This window comes from Panonychus citri, unplaced genomic scaffold (genome assembly GCF_014898815.1).
Source record: "Panonychus citri isolate SS breed McGregor unplaced genomic scaffold, ASM1489881v1 Contig00136, whole genome shotgun sequence".
NCBI lineage: Eukaryota > Metazoa > Arthropoda > Arachnida > Trombidiformes > Tetranychidae > Panonychus > Panonychus citri.
In genome coordinates this window covers 1,102,121-1,127,117 of record NW_026515541.1, presented here as the reverse complement: position 1 = coordinate 1,127,117, position 24,997 = coordinate 1,102,121, and the positions used below count along the sequence as shown (strand labels likewise).

General features: G+C 30.2%; 2 protein-coding genes and 1 long non-coding RNA gene across 3 annotated transcripts; 1 reads left to right on the top strand and 2 right to left on the bottom strand.

The window, feature by feature from the left end:
- Positions 1–661: 661 nt before the first annotated feature.
- Positions 662–24,914, bottom strand: LOC128392467 (uncharacterized). Its single transcript, XM_053352495.1, has 16 exons — positions 24,693–24,914; positions 24,040–24,420; positions 22,474–23,874; positions 21,438–21,508; positions 20,348–21,253; positions 19,135–19,300; positions 15,638–15,925; positions 7,977–8,155; positions 7,482–7,606; positions 6,898–7,021; positions 4,412–5,562; positions 4,170–4,293; positions 2,726–2,911; positions 2,456–2,575; positions 1,416–1,608; positions 662–1,300 (listed from the first exon to the last, which is right to left on the bottom strand). The coding sequence occupies exons 1-16, from the start codon at positions 24,769–24,771 to the stop codon at positions 1,092–1,094; spliced, it is 5,703 nt and encodes a 1,900-aa protein (XP_053208470.1). The 5' UTR covers positions 24,772–24,914; the 3' UTR covers positions 662–1,091.
- LOC128392438 (uncharacterized) lies at positions 10,698–15,313 on the top strand. Its single transcript, XR_008325998.1, has 6 exons — positions 10,698–11,007; positions 11,128–11,241; positions 11,454–11,556; positions 11,657–12,101; positions 12,520–13,079; positions 13,192–15,313. It is a non-coding gene; the product is annotated as an uncharacterized LOC128392438 (long non-coding RNA).
- On the bottom strand, positions 19,989–22,465 carry LOC128392434 (ATPase ASNA1 homolog). The gene is made up of 3 exons (XM_053352466.1): positions 21,689–22,465; positions 21,438–21,534; positions 19,989–21,253 (listed from the first exon to the last, which is right to left on the bottom strand). The coding sequence occupies exons 2-3, from the start codon at positions 21,522–21,524 to the stop codon at positions 20,315–20,317; spliced, it is 1,026 nt and encodes a 341-aa protein (XP_053208441.1). The 5' UTR covers positions 21,525–21,534; positions 21,689–22,465; the 3' UTR covers positions 19,989–20,314.
- Positions 24,915–24,997: the final 83 nt, after the last annotated feature.

Below are 24,997 nucleotides of genomic sequence, written 5' to 3'. Positions count from 1 at the left end.
TTTTTGTTTCCTCAAAATTGTTTCAAAATACTGATCATGATTAACGATCATAAGGATGGACACTTAAAATCAGTAAATAACTGGATCGCTATCAAACTTATATACATAGTATATTGTTAATCGTTTATATTATAATTTTTACGCAATTATCATCATCAAACTTAAATGTTTTACTTCCTCTCTCACAAATCTCTTTCTTTTTCATCTTCCATCATCTTTTCCAGGTAAAACTGGCTCAATTAAGAAAATTTTACACATGCCTAAAGCCCGAAAACTGGTTCTAAATTGGACAGGTCACGTTGTCCATCTTATTTTATATTTACCTCTCTCTCTATCTCTCTCTCTCTCTCTCTCTCTCTCTCTCTCTCTGTCTACTGGTTTTTGATATCTTTTTCCTTGCTACCTGAGTATTTTTATTCCTTCTGATGATGATATTACCTTGGCTCTTCCTCATCATCCTCAGAATCTGGGTGATCCTTCTGAATACTAAGAAAGAGTGGTAAAGATGATAATGATGGTAAGCTAAAAGGAAAATGATGATGATGATGATGATGATAAGGGGGTAATTTCATCTCTTCTCGTTGATTTCTCCTTTGTGAAATTTTCATCTCCCTCTTTTGCTCCTTCTCTTTTTCTCTTACATAATATATTCAAAAAAAAATAACTGATGGAATTTGTTTGTTTGTTATTGTGATGATGATGATGATGATAATTATTAAGATGATGGCAATAGATGAAAAGAGTTTAAAGACGGCGAGATGAAGATGATGGTGATAATTATGATGATGATGATGGTAATGACGATGTCAACAATGATAGTGATTAATTTCATTTGTGATGATAAAAAAACTATGATCTAAATTAAATTCTCCTTATATGAAATACGATGCGGCACAAAATACAAATGTAAATGATGGATGATTAAAGTTACTATCATTATCAACTTTCTTATTATTATCTTGTCTTTTTGTTGACCATCGTCCATTTTTTGTTTGATCATTTATGTAATTTCAATAGTTCTTTTTGTTGTGAAGTGAATTAGCTTGAATTTAAAATTGATGATTGAGAAGATAATTAGATGAAATAATTAATTAAACTTTAGGTGCTGCTAATGAAGCGCATTCTTCAACATTCTCAGGCCAATCGCAAACGTTTTCCTTTATGTTGAATACAAGATTCTGTGGACAAGGCATATGATGTTTCCGTTTCCCTTCACACATATAATACATGGTACAGTCTTTTTTATCCTTATGATAACTAATGTGTCCATCCTCCTCTTCACAAGAAACTTCATCTTTATCTAGAGAGAGAGAGAGAGAGAGAGAGAGAAATAAAAAAAACAAAATAAGATAGTAAATAACATTCATTGAATAAGTTATCGTGACATTAAAAAACATGATCATTGATTAAATTACCTAATTTTTGGCCAATTGCATTATTTAAATTGCTGCTTGAGGTTTCCAGGTTAGCAACTCGATAACCTCTTAGCTCTTCCTTTGCTGCATTTATCAATGGGTAATTGAAACCCATGCAGGTTCCCTTAAAATCATCCATGTCAATAGACCAGATCATTATGCCGCTGTAACCGGCTTGTTTTAACCATTGAACCTTTATAATCAATAAACAACAAGTTGAGATTAGAACATGAATAAATCAATTGAAATGAATATCAGATGAACAGGGTGAGAAATAAAGAGGAGTAACAAAAAAAAGAAGAATAATATAAATTATGATGATGAGAAAAGACGAAGAAGAGATATGACGAAAAGATGATGATGGATAAACAAAAGTAAGGATGCTAAAGGAGAAAAAGATAAAAGATGATATATCTTATCATCTTCCGGTAAATCAAGGTTATACTCGGAGAAAGACATTGACCTGACTTTTCTATGGGCTCAGTTAACTAACGATAAGACACCAAAGAGTAAAAAAGATGAAGATCGGGTAAAGAGGGAGATGATGATGATGATGATGAGAGTGTAGTGGGGAAGTTGATAGTATCTGTAGTAAATGCAGTGAGTGTGTGTGTGTATTTTCAAGTGAGTGAGTGAGTAAGGAAATTAGTAATTAAATAAGTTTTACAAACTGTTTTTGCTTCACTTTTTTTTGTTACTAAACGGAAAAAGTATATTGACCCTTGATTGTAATGAATGAGCAGTGGAACTTGATTTTGTCGAGTGAAAGAGATGAAAAAAATGAGATCTTCTAATGAGAAGATTTCAGTAATATTGATTAGCGGTGATTCTGATCTGGTTACATGTAATGAATGTTTCAAGTTTCATATATATACACACACACAGTTAGATCATATCAAGGGTTGTAAAGGTACAGTGAAGATGCTAATACGTGTGTGAATTTATCAATATCATGATGAAAACAATCATATAATTAGAATGAAATAAATCATCAATTATTGTATCATTTTTTTGTTCTTCTTCAAATTTTCCACAATTACCTTAATTTTAAAACTACGGAGATCATCAAATCCAACCCATTGGTCATCTTTATATGCATAAGGAACCATTTGTTCATTGTCCCAAACTAAAGTTGCTCCTTGTTTAAGTAAATCACAGACCTGAATCAGTTGGGAAAGTAAATTAACAATGAAACAATTTGATTAGTAATGATTAATTTACATGGAGATCAACAGAAAAGGAAAAGTGCAGTTGCCATCAGCTGGACGATTTAAATTGCATTTTCACATCCAACTGATTGATTTATTTACTTCAAAGAATGAAAGGAATCCAGATTCACGGGTAAATTGACCTGGTAAACCTCCTTTTATTGCCGGTGCTCCGATATCGGTTAAATTGGATGATTGGAGTGTAAAGGTACGTCCATAAGTCGGTAGGCCTACAACCAGTTTCTCCTTTGATGCTCCTTTGTTGACCCATTCAGAGACACTGAAATCCTGTTGTTTACAATTAAATGATGATAATTAGGAAGAAAAGAGAAATCAGAATTAGTTTAATCATTATAATTATGATGATGATGATGATTTAAGTCGAGGTGGTTGGTGATGAGAGGATCAGGCTGGTTGGATGAAATTAAAAAAAAAAGGTAGACATAATTAAGACGAAATATAAATCATCGGGTAGTTGAACTTAATTAACTTGATAAGTTTAAATTGTTAATTATGATTATGTTATTGATTTCACTTTGTATTAATTGTAAATTGATGATAATTTAACCTTTTAGGATTAAAGGTTAAACTTTCTTTGAGGGAAATGGGAAAGGTGAAGAAAAGTTTCCAATTGAAATTATCATTGGATTAATTAATTGATTTGTTTATGATGATTTGTTGTATTAAAAGATTCAGGATTAAAATGATGGATTAATTTTTCCATCATTTAACTTTAGATTGATTAGATTAAATTATCAGTAGGTGTGATTAATGAGAATACGTTTGTAATTAGAGATAATCTTGAACTTTTTTTCTTCTTTTATCAAAGTTAATTAATCTAACTAATTTCGCACTGAGGAGGATTTAATTTTCTGTGAGAAACAATTTCAACCCAAAGTTAATCAATTTAAATTCACCTTAAACATATGATTTCTATTGGGTTATCTTCATCATCTTTTTTTCCAGTTAAATGGTCAATCATCTAATTAATTATAATCATTAAAGTCTTTAAACTGTTTGGGCTAAAAATCTCATAAATTATCGCCCACTACTATTAATAGAAATTTCAATTTTCTTATTAGTAATTAGACATTTAGATTGTTAACTTTTGGATATCTGATTGAAAATCATCAGTAAATCAGTGGGAAAATAAATACAAAATTGAAAAAACATTAATGATCAGGGTTAAGGTATTAATAAGGTGATTGCCCTTACGATAATTTAAGTTAATACTGGAATAGTATATTCAATTTAATCACATTAGTTTTACCAATTAAGCTTTAATTAGTATTCTGATGGATTGATATGATTGTATCTCGACAATCGAGATAGTTAATTTTGATATGAAGATGATTGGTAATGATTTTTTTTAGGTTTGGAAACACATAAACATGATAAACATAAATCAGGTGATGGTGAAACAAACTGGATGATAACATTGATAAATATTGAGGAAAAAAAAAGTTGTGGTTCTCATGATTTAATCATGGAGACATTTAAAAAACACTCACAACTTTAACCTAACCTTGATACTTGTTGAACTTACCACTGTCAGCTTCTTGTGGTAACCAGTGGCACTATTTAACGGGAAAAGTGGACTATTGTGACCAACTGCGTGTTCCCAATCTCCATGGAAATCGTAAGTCATCACACTCATGTAATCCAAGTAACTGAGGGAATGGAAGAGAAAAAGATGAGTTAGAATCGTAAAGGGTAATTGATTGAGAGATTTATTTGGAGGTAATTGTTTGGGAGTGTTCAAGTTTTGTCCGTGATAAAGGTTCGTACTTGTTTAATTGTGGGACATCATATCCAGCGGCAACGGCTTCGAAACTGGCTGGAACAGCGGCACTTAATAGTAATCGAGATTTTTTAGAACCTTTTGCTTCTCCCTCAAACGCTTCTCTCAATTCTTTAATCAGTCCGGTAAATTTGGCCTTATCGTCGGGTCCTCGAGGGAATTCCCAACATAAGTCTAACCCGTCGAAACCGATTTTTCTTAAAAATTCAATGGTGCTAAAGGTAAATGAGGTTTGACGATAAACGTTCTCGGTTAAAGCTTTGAATGGAGCTGGACCGACCATCCAACCACCGACGGCTAATAATAATTTAAGGTCAGGGTTTTTCTCTTTCAGTTTGACCAATGAAGCGAGAATCGATGGATCTTCGGATTCTTCGTCTAATTTGTGATCTTTTAGTCCGGTGAAAGCATAGACAAGGTGGGTGCATAGGGTTGGATCAATGTTCTCAGGTTCAAATTTACCAGCACCGGGACGTTTTTGTGACCATTTAGTGAAATAGCAAATTATCCGAGCATTAGTTGAATTAGGATCGATTTCTGATTCGGTTATTGCATTATCTGGAAGTAAAGTTGTTCCAATATCCGATTTTTTCTCAATCAAATTAGTCTCAGCATTGGGGGTTGTTGGCTTAGGTGAGGTAAGAGGACGAGCTGAGGCGCGTTTAACAACGGCATTAAAGGAAGATTGTGGAGCTGGTCGACCCATCAACTCTTCGGTCATGATACCAATCAATGGATATTTAACACCAGTACATCGGCCTGAAAAATCATCCATATCAACAGTCCAAACCATGGCTCCAGCATAATCATTATCAATAATCCATTTCATCTTATTACGAATTGACCTTTCATCATCAAATCCAACCCAAAGATCACCATTAACCAAGTAGGGGACCTTTTGCTCATCATCCCAAAGGTATGTTGCTGTACCATCTTTGAGAAGGTCACAAATTTCATAGAAAGCCAAGAAACCCGCTTCTCTAGTAAATTCACCGGCTTTTCCTCCTCCTGCTGAAGGTGCATTCATCCCATGGTGTTCAAGCGAAGCCAAGGTAAAACTACGTCCATAAGTGGCCATTCCAACGACAATTTTCTCCTTGGGTGCTCCCAATTTCTCCCATAATTTGACCCCATAATCCTAAACACAAACAATAGAAAATGAGAAGAAAAATTCAGCACCAAAAGATCAGAACACAAAAAGAAAACAACAACAACAAAAAAGATTCGAAACAAAAACAAAACAATAAAAGAACTTCAACCAAGAGAATTAACTTAATTCCATAGACATAAAACTATTACCTGAAAGGTTAATCAATCAAAATTAATCTGAGAAAAAACAATCAAGATAAACATCTAATTGTAAACAACCAAATTAACTAAGAAATTGAGACGAAAAGAAAAAAAATTTTAATCGAAAACGAAAAAGTTAAATTCGCTGACACCAGATGGCGGTAAAAGCTTCGAAAAAAAATTCTATCAAATTTTTCTCTTTGATTGTTAATTTGATTTTCAATCTTTTGGTGATTAACTGATTTCTCCTTTTCGCTCATTAAATTTTAGTTAAATTGTAAGAATTTCAATTAGTTGATTGGAAAGTAATTCTCATCAATCGGCTTTTTCTTCTGTCACCAGTCATCAATTTTTCAATTGGTAAGTAATTGAGTTGAGTGAGTAAATTTTTTCTCTTGATTGTAATCTTAATATATTCAAGCAATTTAATTTGTTCTTTTTTTTTCGCACTAATTATCTGTTAAATTTGATTCTTTAGTTAACTGGACAAGTGAATTAATAGTGACCAGTCTTGTGACTTATGGTGTTGTCTTTAGTTCAAGGTGAAAAGAACTGTTCGTTTGGTCAAGTAAATCGGTTTTCTCATTTATAGTGTTGGTTTTGTTTTCTATTCTATTTTAACTCTTTACGGTTAATCTTTAGCCTTCTTATTTTTGTTTTCTAATGTTAACTAATTCTTTCTTTCTCTTTTATTATCTTTCATTTGTTTCTCTTCCATCACCATCCAGGTACCACATTCATCAATAGTTAATCTGTGTTGAACCAGTTTTCAGTTGTAGAAATACAGTTATTTATGCTTGGATCACACCGCTAATACACTACATGTATTAACTACTGACATGTATCACTATTGGTTTTGAGAGAGTTCAAGATAATTTCAATCGTCTGACATTGAGACCAGATATATATCATAACATGATTGAAGAAAGAAAAAGAGATAAATGAATTTCTCATGAAGATTTGATCTTCTCAAACAACAAGAATATCAGTTGAGTTTTCCTGAGAGTGGATATCGGTTTGGATTATTAAAATTCAAAAGAGATTAAGTAATCATGGATGTGTCCTTCCAGTTTTCAGATTGTTGATTGTGATTACAAGATTATGTTCAATTTTTAAACCATTTTCTTTTTGCTCTTTCTACTGTTAATCACAATTCATCACAAATCAATCACATTCAACTTACTATGGAAAGCATTTTTCTCCATTCACTTTCATTGGCTTGGGCATAAAGTGGAGCATTGTGACCAGTTTTACTTTCCCATTTTCCATGGAAATCATATGACATGATGTTCAAGAAATCAAGATATCTAAGGAAGATAATCAAAGGATTGGAGATTAGAGAAGAGAACAAAAATGAAGAAAACAAAAACCGGTAAACAAGTTAAACCATTAAATCACATATCCATTTGATGGCGGGTATTAAACTCTCCATTAAATTGGATTTTGTTATGGTTTAGAAAATTGGTAACTTAAAGTGAAGATTAAGAATCAACAACAATCTAACAAAGTGCTGGACTAATTTGATATGGATGCAACTTTTAATACTGATGAATGGTTTTTCTTTTACTGTAAAAAAGGATTATATTTGTTTACACGCTTCGTTTTACCAGGTAGATGCTGTTAATTGTGTCCTAATTGTATCTTGTTGATGCTGTTTGGTATTCATACTATTGTCGATCTTTGAATAATCAGATGTTACAATTTTTCTTTCTTTCTCTCTTTTCAGGTTCATACAAATTCATGGTAATTGATTGGAAATTAACTTACGCAGCAACAGCGGGTACATCATAGCCTGATTTTATGGTATCGGCTCCAGCGGAAACTGCCGCGGTCAGTAACAGTCGAGGAAGTTTTTTTTCCTTTGCTTCCGCTTCAAAGGCTTCTCGCAGTTCCTGATTGATGATTCAAGTTTGAACGGAAAAGTGAACCAAAAGCAATTTTATACAATATTTGCAGTAAATTTAGGAGAAAAAGAGAGAGAGAAATAAAAAAAACGGTAAAAAATATCAAATTATTGAAAATATATTGATAAATGATGGGATGGAACTAGGAAGTGAATCAAGTGGATACAGAAAATAAAAGAAAGAAAGGGAAGAAAGACCGACGTAAAAAAGGGATTGGACTTTGGGTGGAGTCGATGATTGGAAAAGGAGAAGAGGATAAACTGATCAAGTGATTGGTCAGAAACAGAAAAAGAAACTGGTGTAGACTGTTGTTTGGTTTTAAGGAAATTAGAGGAGAAAATGTCTAATTACTACCAACCTTTACAAGTTCGACGAAATTTTGTTTATCATCTTTTCCTCTTGGAAATTCCCAGTCCAAATCTAAACCGTCAAAGTTTCGTTCTCTCAAAAATTCCATGGCACTGAAGATGAATAAACGACGATTATAAGCATTGGAGCTCAAAGTTTTAAATCTTTCGGTTCCAAATGTCCAACCACCTAAATATTGACCAACGAAACGTCAACGGAAAATTAATAAGTCATCTTTAAATTGTATTAACTACGATAACTTATATCATTATCTGGTAATATGATTGTATCATTAGTTAATTTGCTTCCGTCTTAATCTCTCTCTCTCTCCCTCTCTGGGTCAAGGTTACAATCCACTTTTACCTGGATGAATTGACGACTGATGATCAACTTAAATACTACCATTAACTGTTACTAAATCAAGTTAATTATGGTTGTAAATTTATTACTTTCTAATGTTACCTGTTGATACTTAACTTTTTTTTTTAACCTACTATTTGCAACTATATTATTATTATATTTGCAAACTCATTTTCAATTAATGGTTTAAATGTGATACATTTTAATTAATATTAATCATCGTTATTATTTATAAAGAAATGTAAATTACTGGTTATCGAAATCAAATCAAGTCTTACTGGTGGTACAATGAAATTGGACCTGATATTGGTGATGGTTAAATAATACAAGGAAAAACAAGTATCAAGAATGATTGGATAACAACAATTAAGTTTAATTTACCTAATGGCAAACGATAGCGAGATTAATTAATGGAAAATAATCAATTGGGTGCTGATAATGATTAACTTATCGTTATAACTTAAAGTTAATTTGGTGAACAAACTTATGATTGAAAGATTAACCAATCGTCATAATGGTTATTAGAGTAATACAATTTAAATTGTTATTGTATTATTTAAGTTGATCACAATCACGCAAATGAAACATTAATTGTTGTGATCAATTTTTTTCGTAATTTTCAATCATTTACACTTACAATTTAAATCAATATATTTATCAATGGATCAATGGAATAGGAATCGCCGGAAATTTTTTCGCTCAATGGTCAACCTTAATCTCGGAGATTTAATTATGAAGAATAGAATTACTTTAATTGTTGGAAATCTATCATAAAGTAATTATCTTCTCAAATGGAATCCACCCTAATTTAAATCAATGGAATGACCATGAGAGAGGAAAAGCGATTAATAAGGAATCGACTTCTCCCTTAATCAAGGGAATTAACTAACTAGATGTTACTATTTTCTCCTCCAATGATTAACTAATGTTCCATATAAAATACTCAACTAATCAAGGTAATCAAATTTTTAATTATCAACAAGAAAACAAGGTTAATCATAATTGGAATAAGGAGAAGAAAAAAAAAAGAAAATCAAATGAAAATGATTTAATGAAAGGGCGTAAAGTTATGGGTTACCTAGTTAATTATCAAGGTTAATCAACAAATCATTTGGATTTAATCAGATTGGAGAAATTAACTAATTAGCTGACTGTCTGTGAATGATTTAATTCTCAACGATTTAAGTTGAAATAATCGTAATCCGAAACAATCAACTCATGAAAGTGAATTATTTTCATTGATCTGATTAGAAAAAAAAATTAATTCCTTGATTTGTTTGTTGTTGATTGTTCGCAATTAAAGTGAATTAATTTACCAAATTGGTAACAATCAAATGAACGTTGATTTTTTTGATTAACAATCAACTTTTTTTATTGATGCTTAATTATTGTGAGTCGATAACATTTAATTAACAACATTACTAAATGAAATACAATTTACCTAAGGTAAGATTTAAATTAAATAACTGTTTTAATTGTTGTTGATTATGATTTAATTGAATCAACTGGTTGTTTCATTGAATTAAATACTCATAACAATTAACAGGGTTAATCAAATTGTTGCTTTTTGAAGGTTTGATTATCAATTTGAAGGGAAATTAATGAAATGATTTAAAATTGGAAGCAATTTGATGTGAAATTAAAGCTTAATGATAATTTAATTCTAATGATTTAATTTAATTGCGAGAAAATTTAAACTCTAATCATCTTAATTGTTGATTTAATACAATTGGAAAATAATCACAATTGAGATTTAAAATTTTCGCAATTCTCATAATAATAATCATCTGTCTCTCTCTTAATTGTTAACAATTTATTTACTAAAAAACGAGTAATTTAAACACAATAGGAACACAATTAACAACAATTAGGAAAAGTAAACTAATCACAATAAATGGTAACAGAAATGTTTGAAAAGTTAATCAAGTCTTGATTGTTGTTTAAGGCAATTTGGTTAACCTGATTTAATTTTAATCAAATTAACTAATGATTGATTAAAAAATCAAGATCAATACTTTTCAGTTTCACAATTGAAAGTGTCAAAATTTAATTAATCAACTAATTAAAACTTGATTTAATTTTTAACATAGATTGTGATCTAATTGTGAATTAATTTTTACCTTTAATTGTAATTAACTTTTGATTAATTGGAAAGTAACAAAAGTTTTTTAACTTGATTCTTAACCAATTAAACTAAATTGTAACTTTTAAATTGTAACTTTTAAATTGTTCAATATTAGAATGTTAATTTGAAATGTTAAATTGTTAGTAAAACAATTAAGTGTGAAAAGTATATTAACTTGTTGATCTAAATTCACATTAATAATTTCAAATCAAATTAACGAAATTGATTAACTAAAAAAGAGAAAATATTTTTTAATTGTTAACATTTCTAATAAAATACAATCACAATTAACTGATGAGATGAAAAGTTATCACAAACCTAAGGTGTGTAACCGAACAATTAATTGTTAAACTTAAATCATCTTCTTAATTGTCGACAATTAAGTTGATTTAATTGGATTCGATTTTTTTTCTTTAATTTAATCAAAGAGATGGAGACACAATCGATTAGAATTTCAAATTCTCATTTGTTTTTATTTCTTTTCCTTGTTAATTGTTATGTTAATTTCTTGTTCTCTGTTTCTTTTAATTAATATTTAGTTAATTACTAATTTCAGGTTAGTTAATCAGATGGAAATTAGTTAATTTCTACAGTAATTAATTGATTGTTCGGTGATTGTCTTTTAACTAATCTGTTAATTGTTTGTTTTGTTTCTGTTTTTTTTTGCTTTTTATAGTTTCACTTTGATGAGTAACAATTGACTAATTTTAGTTAACTAATCAAACTTAATCAATATGGTCAATTGTGATTAGTCTTTTAATTGTCATCGTCTATTTGTTAACATGTTGTCGTAAGTTAATATATTGTAATTCTAACAATTAATATTGTTTTTTTCTTTTGTTTATTTTCTCTTTTTCGCTCCAAAAACAAACATGGCTTCTCATCCCTTCCCCCTTCTTTATCGTTCTTCTATTGTTTTCTCTTTGTCTTTCTACAAATTTCCATGTACATGGTAACAATTAATGACAACTTTTCTATTCTCTTTACTCTTATCAATTTTAGATTGTCCCAAAATGGAAAATGATTAATTTCTTTATTGACAGAATTAACGAGTTTCTCCTTTTTCTATATGTTCAAAGTGTCAACAACCAAAAAGGCCTAACATGTAATTGCATATTCTTTTGGCGATTTAAATCATTTAGTATTCTTGCTAATTAGCCACTAATTATAAAAAATTTTCTTCGTCTCTTTCTCTTTGTTTATAGTGAAAATACCCAATAGACCAAGAAGATTTTTGGTTTTAATCAATCTCTACAATGAATCAACGACTGAACCTTTTCCGTTTTGTTGGATGATTTTTAATATTTTCTTTTCCTGGTAATCTAATTGTTTACCTACCGGCCAACAAAAATTTTGACATCAACTTATTGGCCTGACAATCTATTTAACACTAATTTTCTGGTCCTCTGATCCATTAAAACTAACATTTTAATGTTCGTGTGTACGGAAAATTTAATGAATGACCTGAGTTATATGTTATCCGGTGATAATTGGGATCGTAATTGAAAACTGTAACAACAACAGGAGCAAAAAAAAACAAGATGACAAAACTCAAGATGAGATGGAGAGAAAATTAATTTGTGTCCAAAAAACTATAAATACTATCGGTACAATCTAATAATTTGTTGTTGATTGTAATTGAGATATTAGGTAAGGCCGGTTGGTTAACTGGTTAAACCAACCTTGGTTTCCAAGTTAATTATTTTGATTTGTATCAACATTACAAGTCCAGATTTGACCTGAAGAGATAATATCGATTGTAAAAAACACGTAAACCAATTTACCTTATTAACTGTTGCGCCTGCAAGTTAATCGTGATTGTGTGTGAGCGTTGCTTACATAAATCACTGGAGATGCAAGTAAATTATTAGTTAATCACAAACCCGAAATCATAATCAAAATAAGGGTTAGGTGTTTGTGTCAGTGAGAGAGAGAGAGGAAAAAATTAATCCGATCACACGATTAATTGTACTTCTTAAAATCCAATCCCAGTTACTAGAGTTAATCAATTAGCGTGACAACTTTAACATTCAATTAAAGAGACTAATTAACAATCTTTTTCTTTTAGTTGATTACATGAAGACTTCAATTAACCATCATCGCGATCACTGGACAACAATCAAAGAGATACAAACACAGGATTAATTGGTTGGAATCTAATTGTTAATGGGAACCGGAAAAAGTTTCAATTCCATTTTGGATTAATCAACGATCCATGAGTGTTATGATTGTTTTTATTAATCCTCATTCTTCATCATGAAAGTGATGAAAAAAAAAATAGATTCACATGATAAACGTTTCGTTTGCACTGAAAATGTGATTTGATTCAATTTCTCACATAATTGAATTAATATTCAATGTTTACTTTTAATTATCTCTTATTGGTGTTTGAGCTTATCATGGAATTGGAAATTTTTTCTGCCTCTCACCAGAACAACCGTTGATTATCCAGGATAATTATCTAATTGTGGTGGACATTTTTTTATTACCTTGTCCATCAAAATGTTATGTGGTTAACAATGTTTTGAGAATTGACTCAATTATTTGTGGAAAAGATTACTAATTGTAAAGGAGCAACAATCAACCTCTTCCGGCAACCATTTCATCAACTTGTCTTTCATTCATCAGGTAAATAATTACAATTGATTGTAAAACTATCCTAAAATTGATGAATACAATCAAATTGTCTCAATGAGGATTAATTTTTTTTCTTCTTGATCTTTCACTAATCTCTTAACAGTTGATTCAATGGAGACTTTTTTCAATTATGGTTAAAGCAAAAATCAATCACTTTATTATATAGTTAATTTGGACTCTAACAATATGGATGGACAATCAAATGATTAAAAAATTACTGATTACCATTGGAAAAGAAATTACATTAGATACAATTGAATTTAAATTGTCTATCATTGGAAATTTACTCTAGAGTTATACCTGTTAATTGTTACCACTAATTTGCTCAACAATTGATGGCACTTTTGACCATCATTAAGCAATTATAAGGGTATTTATGTGTTGGTTGGTTAAACATTTTCTGCTTTGGTTGATCAAATGGAACTTTAAATTATTCTTAACAATTTAAATAGCACAAAATCAAATGAATACATACTCATAATACACACTCACACACGAGAACAAGATAATTCTGATTGCTGACAATTTCATCTTATTACAGATTGAGATCAGAAAGATGTATCAAAACGTATTGGAAAAGGAAGGAGTTGAGATGTCAAAGTTAAATGCCATCAGCAATCAGTGAACTGAAAAGTTTCCTGTTCAATCAGTTTAATCGTCATTTATTTCAAGTCAATAATGGTAAAGATGAAGATGATGAGGATGGAGAAGAAGTAAAAAAGATGACGATAAATTCAAGGAGGAAGGAGACAGAAAGTAAAACATTGATGATGATGGAGCGTGGCCTTCCGATTGGGGTGAGGTGTTGGTGATGATGATGATGTGGGAGAGAAGGAGCTTCAAGTTTCTGCAAAAACGTTTCATTGATCATCCTCATCAATCTTACTCTCGACTCATATTCTTACAATCAAAACGTAAATTAACTGTTATCTGTTTACTTGATTTTCCGTTTCTTTCATCAAGATTATAAACAGTAACTGTTAATTTAGATCAAATTAAACCAGTTGTCCAGTCAACAACTACTAATCAAATTGTTTGCCTATCACTATCAAGGTTAATTGTTGGTTTAGGTAATAACAATCTCCATTGTCGACAGTTATCAATTATGATGATATTGAATTATCATTTAATTGGTTTGATTGTCAATTTGTTTTAATCAATTCTTTCAGAAACAATTATTATTATAATAATTCAAAAACGATCAACTAATTAACTTTTTGAAGGGGATTTAATTAAAAGTTGTAACCATTATTAATTAAGCTCAAGAATATTGATTTAAACGAGATTGAAAACCTTGTTTAAATTTGATTTAAAATTAATTGTTGATTATAATTATTATAAAACTTTAGAGGTCAGTTAATTGTTTGTAGTTTTTTTTGCTTCAAAATCAATGAAAATGATCAGCAATCAATTTAAATAATAATAACCAACGTTTGAGTTGATTAAATGATTAATTTACTTCACACTTAATCCCCTAATTTTATTTGCTACAACAATTAACTCAATCAATGAATTTGATGATATCCATGGTATTAATTGTTAACTGCAGACAAAAATCATTATTGAAACAATTAAAAGTTAATATAATGAATTGTTATTGTTGATACAATTTCAGTTCAACCCAGTGAAAGTTAACAAACAAAAAGTTAATTGAATCAATCGGCTTAATTGTTTACTAAAATCATGAAAAGTAAACACCAAAACAAAACAATTTAAATTGTCACAAATGTGAAAAATTTTCATTAATCTCAGGAATTGAGGGAAAAAGTAAATTAACAACAACAATTAACGATTGAGATCAACAATCGACCAAGAATTTGACCAAATTATTAAGGAAAATAGTTAATCTAATTTTCGTTTCGATGAGGATTAAGATTAAAATGATTAAGAAAATCAGATAAACAAATTCTCAATGATAAATCACCTTAATCTTGATTCATCTTAATCTGATTATCTCGTCATTATATCAACAATTATCTTCTTAATCATGATGATTACTACAATTATCTTTTCATTTCTCTTTTTCTTTTGTCATCTGTTTCCTAAAATAAGTTAATCATCAATTGATCCAGTTACTTGGTTGCCCTTACATATAAGTTACACCTTAATTGTAATCAACATCATCAACAATTAACAGTTAAAAGTGATTAGAATCACTTTCTCCTGAATCAATGGTTGAACATTTGATTGAAATCCTGTAGTAGAAAAAAATTAACATATCAATCAAATTATCTTGATAATCAAATTAATCCACTAACAATTAACCATGATGAATGCGATTCGATTATAATAATGGAACCACAATTGAGATGATTAATTAAATGGCTGAAAAGTTAATGAACAATTAGAGAAAAGTAGTAGATTCAAATGGTTGATTTCTATTAATCTATTCCAAGAGATTCTAGTTGTTACAATTAACTTATAATAATATTCGAGAAATTGTAAAGAGGAAAATCGATTGGTAGAAAATATTTTATTCCTTGACCCCGGAAACGGAAATGATGAAGATCACATAACTAATATGAAGGTAAAGATGATTAATTACTTACCGATCGCAAGTAGGACTTTGAGCTTGGGATTTTTGAGCTTGAGTTCGGTTGTCCGTTCGTAGAGTCCTTTTTTACCCGCTTTGGTCTCGTCGGTGGGATCGTGAGCCGATATTTTCGACTTCTTCAGCCAACCGAAGGCGAAGATTATGTGAGTACAAAGTTCGGGGTCAATATCTTCAGGCACGAATTTACCTTGATTGGGTCGATATTGTGACCAATTAGTATAATAGCAAACCACTTTCTTGTTTGGATTGGTCAAGGTTTTCGCTTTAAGAAGAGCTCGTCCATCTGATTAAGTTAATTGTTCCCCGATAATTGGCCAAGATCATTGATTGTAATCCAAACAATCAGAAAGAGAAATTGAAACAAAAAAAATGATTAGTGATTGATACAAATTGATTGTTCCTTCATCTCATTGATTGTTTATTATTCAGTTTTTTCAACATTCGTTTATCCTTTCTCTTTAATTGTTTATTGATTGGGTTGAGATTAAAATTAATTGTTCATTTTTGGAAGGTAATAAAAAAAACGCTCTGACATTGGAGTTGATTCTTGATTCTAGATTGTTTTCATTGATTGGGAAAATTAACAAATCCAGTTCGACCTTTAGAACTTATTTAAAGATGATTGAGAACAAAATTAGTTGATTATTAATAAAAAAAAAAGGCAAAACTTTCAATCAATTAACAATTAAAAGACTCAAACAGTGATTAAATTTGATTGTTTGGTTTAGTTTTGTATTTGTTTTGTTCATGAATCAAAAACTTACACCGCCTAATGATTAATGTTTAGTTGTAGTCATTATTTTTTGATCTTGATTGTTTATATTTATAAATAAATTGCAACAGACGTAAAGTGAAATAGTAAAAGTTAATTGTGATTAATCATTGATTGCAAAATGAAATATATATGAGCAATACAAGTAATTAGGTTTCGTTAGTCAGGTCATCAATTGTAACGATAGAAACAACTACAAACTATTGGTCAAAAGTTTTTCTCAAACGTTAATTTAACAAACGTTTTCGTTACCAATCATCAAGATTATGATAATATAATAGTTACGGGAGGATGAAGATGAAGATGATGATGATGATGATGATGTGGACTTTGTGCTAAATAACGGTTCTAACACCACCCAAACCAACCCGAGGAACCGGGCTAAGCGGTCTTACCTGGTTCCTAACAATTTGTTGATTGTTGATTGGTGTCAATATGAAAAAGCAGCAACAATCAACAACAGAATAACAATTTAGATAAATGGTTGACTGGATAACATTAGCCTCGATTGGTTGAGATCTAAAGATGGCAAATGGTCCTAACGGTCAAGGTAAAGGTAGGAAAAAGGTAGCAAATGATGATGATGATGATGATGATGATGATGATTAAGATGATAACATGATTTGTATTTCTATTAAAATGATTTAACTTGATGATGATTAAGTGTCCAGGATAAAATTCAGGTTAAGTTCACAGTGAATTTTTTGCTTTATTTTCATCATGATGATGATTACGATGATTAAACTTTCATTGGGAAATTAACAAACAAGTAAAACAATAAAGTTAATTACTGTTGATGTAATCAAACTGGACTATTTATTAGCATTTGCTGATTAACTTTACCTTTTTTTTAATTGTTATTATTATTGTTACTTAAGTATTATTATCATTTGTATGATAAGGTTTTCACACTTTATATCTGTAGCATCATTATCATTATATGCTCATCACCATTGATTGTTGTTGTTGTTGTTGTTGTTGTTGATTGTTGATGAATCGTCACAGACCAAGGAATCATGATAATAATAATCAACATCATCATCATCTTCATGTTACTTTTTTGCATTGGTGAAACATGATGATGATGATGATGATGAAAGAAACTGATCATCAATTGTGTTTACTCAATTGTTTACCTTTTGTTACCTGTTGATTGTTGATTACCATTTACACCATTATTGTAACCCTGTAACCACTATTTTTAGGTTGATCATCATCATCATCATCATCAGTAGCATCAATTCATCTTCCATCTTCATCTTGATCATCATCTTTAATCACGATTCTTATTGATAAAAGTTACTCGATAATTAGAAACCCAATTTCATGCTTTTTTGTCATCAACGATTATCATTCAATTTTGGATTCATGATTGATCATAATTGTCTGTATATACTAATTTAGTAATCACTATATCTAATTGTGAATAACTTTTTTTTACTCGAAATTTTTTTAATTTAGTTTAATTTTGTTTCTTTCGTCAAAAATTATTATTATCATCATGTTAATAATTGCGAGTCAATCAAATCAAATGAAGAAGCTAAAGTTTCATATATTAACAAATTGTTATTATTGATTCACTTTCATGGTGATCAAGATGATTTGGTTAATTGTATCATTGATGGAAAATAAATTTTAATTTGTAAATAATCAACTAATCTTTTCATTAGATTGAATAATTAATAATAATTGTTAACAATAAGCCAAACATAATAACTGACCAGTTGATTGTTTGATATAATTATTTAAATGTAACAAAAACCTTCAAACATTGTAAAAAGTTTTTCTTACAATTATAACAATTAGATGATGATGATGATTAGCTTTAATTGTTAATCACTAATTCATGATATACATTTTTCAAGGATGAAAATCAGTAAAACTTAATTGTTATTATTATTTCATCTCCATCGTCATCATCATTCATTATGAACTTTTCTGGGTGTGACCAGTGTCCAGTTCAGGAATATCATGTTATTATAACGTTTCTGACCTCATCATCAGGTGATCTCAGGTCAATTGTTGACCACAACACGATCTTTTAATAGTTTTTTGCCTCATTCAAAATCGTTCACAATTAACTAATCATCAAATTGTAACTCGAAAAAAAAAACAATCAAACAAAAAGATTTAGCAAAAATTTTCTGATAATCAAAGAGACAATTAACTAATTAACAGTTTTGTCACTCGTTTTAATTTCTGTCTCTAATGATTTAAGATTAATTAATTAATTCCCTTATCAAGTCAATTCTCAAAACAATTAAGAAACTACTTTTTGTTTAATTGTTCACAATTTCAAGCCCAATGATTTACAATAATTTACTATTAACTTAATATAGTTTTTTGTTGTTCTCATATTTAAAAAACTTTTTTCATTCTACTGGTTAACTTTTAACAATCAAATAATTGTGATTAAGCTTATTAACCTTACCACCTCAATTTATTAATTGTGAACCATATAGTTAACTAATACAATCAAACAAGTTGCTAATCACAATGATTTTAATCAGGTTAACGGTCAAATTGTATTATAAATGTTTCCTAATCAAGGTAAGTTTTTTCAACTCCAATCAATTTGAATAATAATTAGTTAATTACTTTCATGTTGACAATAAATAAAGCAAAAATTTTTCTGTCACAATTTAAAACTAAATCAATTTGAAAGGATAAGAATATTAAGAAAATTAAGGAAAATCAATTGATTATTGAATTTAACTTACTTGATAACCTTTTGGATTGGGCTAATTGTTGATTAAGGCAAATACTAACAATAAAAATTAATAAACATGTCCTAATTGTTATTAACGATGTTGATGATGTTTTCCCACTCATAATTGTTAGTTGATTCACAACAATTAAATGGGTAACAATTGATAAACTAAATAAGAAACAGGGTTACAATTTAAAAAATGAATTACAAACAATTAAAAAACTCCAATAGGTAACAACAGGTAGAGATCAATATAATCACAACACTTGGAGAAAGAAAAAGTTTTCAATTAGTTGATTAACTTTTCAAGACAAACAATTGATCAACAGTTAATTGTTGATTGTTTCTATGGTTCCAAACGATTCTAATTGTAACAATCAATGAGCAAATTAAATCAATTAAAAGGTAATTTTTGTGTTAAACATTCGACACGTTGATCATCACCATTAATTATATTTAACGAAAGAAAATGATTTAATTTGATTGTATCATTTGTTACGAAAACTGGATTAAAGGTGTTTAACTTGAAACAACGTCTTAAACATTCAACACTTGAGGTTGAAATGATTAACTGAACGTTAATTCAATTCAAACGGCAATTTGATTCATCAGAACCATCTAACGATTAAACAACGTAACTAAATTAATATATATAAATTGTTGATCCAATTTCCAACTTTCCTTTAGGTTTAACTGATTAACTGATCTGGTAAATTGTTACAACTCCTTTCTCTGTGGTAAATTATTGATTGTTACAAATGATTTACAGTTGGAAATTAATCTAATTGTTGGTTTACACGATTGGGAATCGTTTACATGATTTAGTTGATTGTGTTTCTTTTAAAAGGATTCGTTTTCTTTTGCTTTTTTTGCTTCTCGTTAATTTAATATTCCAATTACACCTTAATCATAAATTCACCAGGAAAATTAATGGGTTATAATAGTTTGTTTTGCTTTGATTGTTGCATTGAAAGTAAATTTTGGTTATACTTTTGTTTTCATTTGAAAATTTTCATGTTTGTTTATCTTCATGTTAATTTTGTTTTTGCATTTATCTTTCCTTGTAGTAGTTTAATTATCAGATAAAATTAACTGATTGGTTCCAATTTTGTCAAGGTTTTCCTATTGGTCTTGTTTGAATTTGAATGCATATACATTTGTATATATAAATATATTGATGGTTTGGCTAATTAATTTCGTCGATCTGGATCATAGGGTTCAACCAAATTTTTCGAGAATTCAACAATTTGTTCAGCACCACGAACTTCATGATCCAAAAGTGGTAATTTAACAACATGAAAATCCTCATAAAGATCCATTATCTGTTCTAAATATTTGTTCTGTAATTTAATCCGAGCGGTGCACATTGGACATGGTTTATCATCGGACTTTTTGGGAAACAGTAATTGATTGACCACAATGTTATGAGTGTCAATTGAACATTTAGTTAATTCTTGGACCAATCTTTCCGTTTCATAGAGGGATAAAAACTCGGGTATACAAATACAGACGAAAGTTGTCAGGCTGGGATTACGGAATTGTTCATTAACCGTTCGTATGATTGGTAAAATTTCCTCAATCTTGGCTGACATGGCATCGGGTGAGAAATCAGTGAGTCCCAAAAGACTAGCGAAATTAGAAATCATTGGTGATAGATGAGATTGAAATCTCAACAATTTACCTAAACCTTTTTCAACCATAGCAGGAAATGATAGAAGTCGTAGAGTGTGACCAGTTGGAGCGGTGTCAAACACTACAATTGAAAAGTTCATTGAATTAACCAGTTTCATCACTTCAGCATAAGACATAGCCTCATCTATACCAGGTAAAGCACCGAGAAGCTCAGAGATAACGGATTTAGATGCACCTCTTAAAGGATCACTTTCTTGTAAAAATTCATCAGGTAATTCAGCAACTCCAAGGTTTGGATCGATTTCCATTGCATGTAGATTGGTAAATCCTTTTACCAATGTTGGTACTTTGGAAAATTTTTGATTAAAAGCATCACTTATATTGTGAGCTGGATCAGTTGAGATGATTAAAACTGATGGACGACGTTTAGCCAATTGAACAGCAAGACTACAAGAACAGGTAGTCTTACCAACTCCTCCCTTGCCACCGACAAAAACCTATCAAATTGAAGAGAAAGCAAACCATAGGTTAAGAGAAGAAGATAGAGAAAGAGAAGAATAAAAAAAGCCAAATTAGAAGGAAGAATAAGATGAAGGAGATAATACAAAAGAAAAGAACAAAAATTAACAGAGAACAAAATGAGAAAAGAAAAATCCATCAAGAGAGAAAACGATAACTCACCCATTTCAATGATTCCAATTCTAGAATATTTCTCAATGAAGGTTCAAGCATCTCTTCGTCTCCCATGGAATCTAAATAAGCAGCCATGGTTAATTAACTAATCAGATTTAAAAGAGAAATGAAAAAAATAAATTCCAACATTAAGGTAAACATATGATGATGATGAAGGGAAAATATAAAATTGGAAATCGATTGATTCAAATTAAAGAAAATGTTCCAGAAAAATAAAAGAGACAATCAATTTTACTTACTGATTTAATCGAAGTTAATCAACAATTAGAAATAATTGATTAAATTGCAAATAGAAAAATAAATGACAAGGGAAAAAGATAAACAAAATTTTTCTCCGAAAATAAAAATCCAAATGAAGAGAAACAGAAAAGAAAAAAAAAAGAAAACAATTATCGATGAATCGATATAAATGGTTGACGCCTCTCGTAAAAATTTTAATTTCGCACAATTTTCAATTAATTTTATAATTTGTTTACATGTCGATTATTTAACACCTTGTTACAATTAATTTTCGAGAACGATTAATACAGCCTGTGATCTTGGATTAATCATGATGATAACAATTGATGATTTCGTTTTTTTTTGTTGTTGTTGGTGAGAGAAGTGAAAATGAATGATTCAGTTTTCAATATTGTGTCTTTGTTGATGATTAGTTGATTTTTTTTTTGTTTCTTTCTTACAATCAGTTCGTTTACTAATCATCGGATGGAGATTATAAAGTGATGTTCGATCATGGGAACTGTTTGTGGTCACTATGGATTTCTTTTTAATGATGTTATCCAACGTTTTCTCTTTGGTCTTTCTATCTCTCTCATAACTGGACAAAAGAAAATAGCAATTAAAGAGAAAGAGAGGAAAATCAGTTTTTTTTGGAGAGACAACAATTAAGTGGGATTTTGTTTGTTCTCCTTTGATGATGTTGATGATGATTACGGTTGAGATGATGTTTGGATTTGTGATGATAATTTTTTTTATGATGATGAATTTGATAAGATAAAGGAGAATTGGTCTTGTTTCCGTTTTTAGATTAAACCCTTTTTCTTTTTATATTCTTCCAGGTTTAATGATCGACGATTAGGTGCCGATGGCCTGGAAGATGATGAGGTGAGTGAATGGGAAGGATAAAGTGGAGAATAAGATGAACTTGATGAAGCATTTGAATTGTTCATTGTTCCTGGGATATTAAATTCAATGTGAATATCGAAATTATGAGCAGAATAAAGATCATTATTTTCAGGTTCATTTGGCTTAGGTGATCCACCAGGATTGGTAATATCTTTTTCCAATTTGATTCCTTCCTTTGATGGAGTTAAACCAGGTTTGGGTACAATTGAGTCTAAAGTGGAAGACGATTCAGAATTAACTGGTGTCGAGGCATTTGCTCCGCGGCCGAACTTATGTACCAACATTGGTGCACATTTTCGCCTTCTAAATGGATCGTCAACTTGTTCCTTTTCCTTTTCTCTACCTTCCAAAATTGCCTTTTCCGCTTCAATTATATTTCTCATTCTATTTCTTTCATTAATATAACTTATACCATGAATAGTTTGTGTCCTTTTTAAATCTAATTCTTTTGCTTTACTTTCAAGATCTTCAATCTCATTGGAAATTTTTTCAACATCCTCTAGGTTACCAAGTTGCTCGGCCATTTCTTTTTGTTTAAGAAGTTCAGTCTTTTTAACAGCAAAATTAACTGGTGTTGATTTGTATTTCTCTTTCTCTTTGACAATCGCCTCAATGTCCGCTTCTTTGTAGCTATAATTGATAGCGTTTTTAATCTCCGTCTGTTTCTTGGTGATAAAATCTTTACCGGGTAATTCAAGTCTCTCACGTTCCATACGGAATTTCCATTCGTCAAATTCAGTTTGGCTGAATGGCTTATCTGAGAAAACTTCAAATCTAAATGTTTTCAGATCACCAGCATGTCTTACTGACGCTGTCTTATTGGTCAAAGTGTTATCCAATTTGTAGGTTTTTGCACCATCCAGAACGTTTACAATTTGACAAATTTTATAAACAGGAACTTTCTCCTCTGTAGTGCTACGTTCTCGATATCCAATGAAAACTTTTACAAAACAGCCAATAATTGTATCTTTAAAGAAAGGTATATGACACCATTCATGTAATCGATAACGACTAAGCTTTATCTTTGACAATTCTTCCAGAGTTAAGATGAAATCTTCCACCTTTTCCTTAACTTCTTCATCACTATCATCACCTCCATCACCGTCTTCATCGTCTTTATCACTACGTCGTCTTCCTTTATCATCATCACTTTCATCACTTGAACTAGAACTGGATGATGATGATGATGATTTCTTCTTGATGGGTTTCTCGTCATCATCGTCACCATCGGAAGAAGATGAAGATGAATAAATGTCGATAGCACGTAGACGTTGTTTCTGTTTCCTTTTCTCTCTTTGTTCTAAGAAGAAGAGATATTTAAAATCATTAGATCGCAAGAAATTATAACATAAACTCGCTCAAAATTATCAATGATTAATAAAGGGTAAATGAGCATGTTAGAAATAAATCATCCTTTGGATATTTTCTACTTGAAGAAAATAACACTCGGTCATTTTTGGTATACCTTTTAAACCTTTGATCGCGTTTTTGACTTTTCTTTTTTCCTCCATGTTTCGTCTTCTTTCATTGCTTCGCATTTTGGTTTGACTTTGCATCATTTCCTTTTTCTTGGCCATCCTCAATTTCCTTTCTATCTCATATCTAGTCTTTAGGACTTCTCTTTTCTCGGATCGAGCAAACAGTTCCATTTCTCTTTCCTTTTCATTCATATTGGCCAATCTCATTTGATCCTCTTCATCACCGATCAGATTTTCATCATAACCATCATTAAAACCTTCGGAATCTTCATCATCGTCCTCATCCTCAACTTCTCCTTCCTCTTTTTCTTCTTCTTCTTCTTTGGGAATTTTTTTAACTCGCTGCTTAGGCTTACTCTTGGCATGACCTGGAATAAAAAAGAAACAACAAGAGAGGAAAAAGAAAAAAGACAAAAGAGAAAATGAGGGAAAAAATAGGAAACAAAGAAAATGCCAGGTTAGAATAAAAGGCTTGAAATGATTTATAGAAACAAATAGAGTCAACAAAATGATTTCTAAGACCAAAGGCAAAGAAAAAAGAGTAAAGAGAAATACATGTTTACAAGTATAATAGAATAGAATGGAAAAAAAATGAAGGAGAAAAAATGTCTGCCCGGTTTATCTCTTATACTCTACTTACTTTTACCATTTTCTTGCCAATCTTCGTCCTCATTTGAGCTTGAAGAGATATCGGAAGAAGCCTTTTTCCTTTTAGCCATGGTTTTAATTCACCAAAGATGAGAACAATTTATTCAAAAAATATTGAGAACAAAGGAACAATTAAAAGTAAAGGTTAATTAGGAAAATGGTGATGAATCTCCACAATCATCAACAAAACAAAAATTCTCAATTGAAGCTAAAGTTTCACCGAAAGAAAAAAAGATGGCGCTGATTGTGTAGAATAAAAAGTAATCGATATAATCGAATCGATACTATCGAAGAATA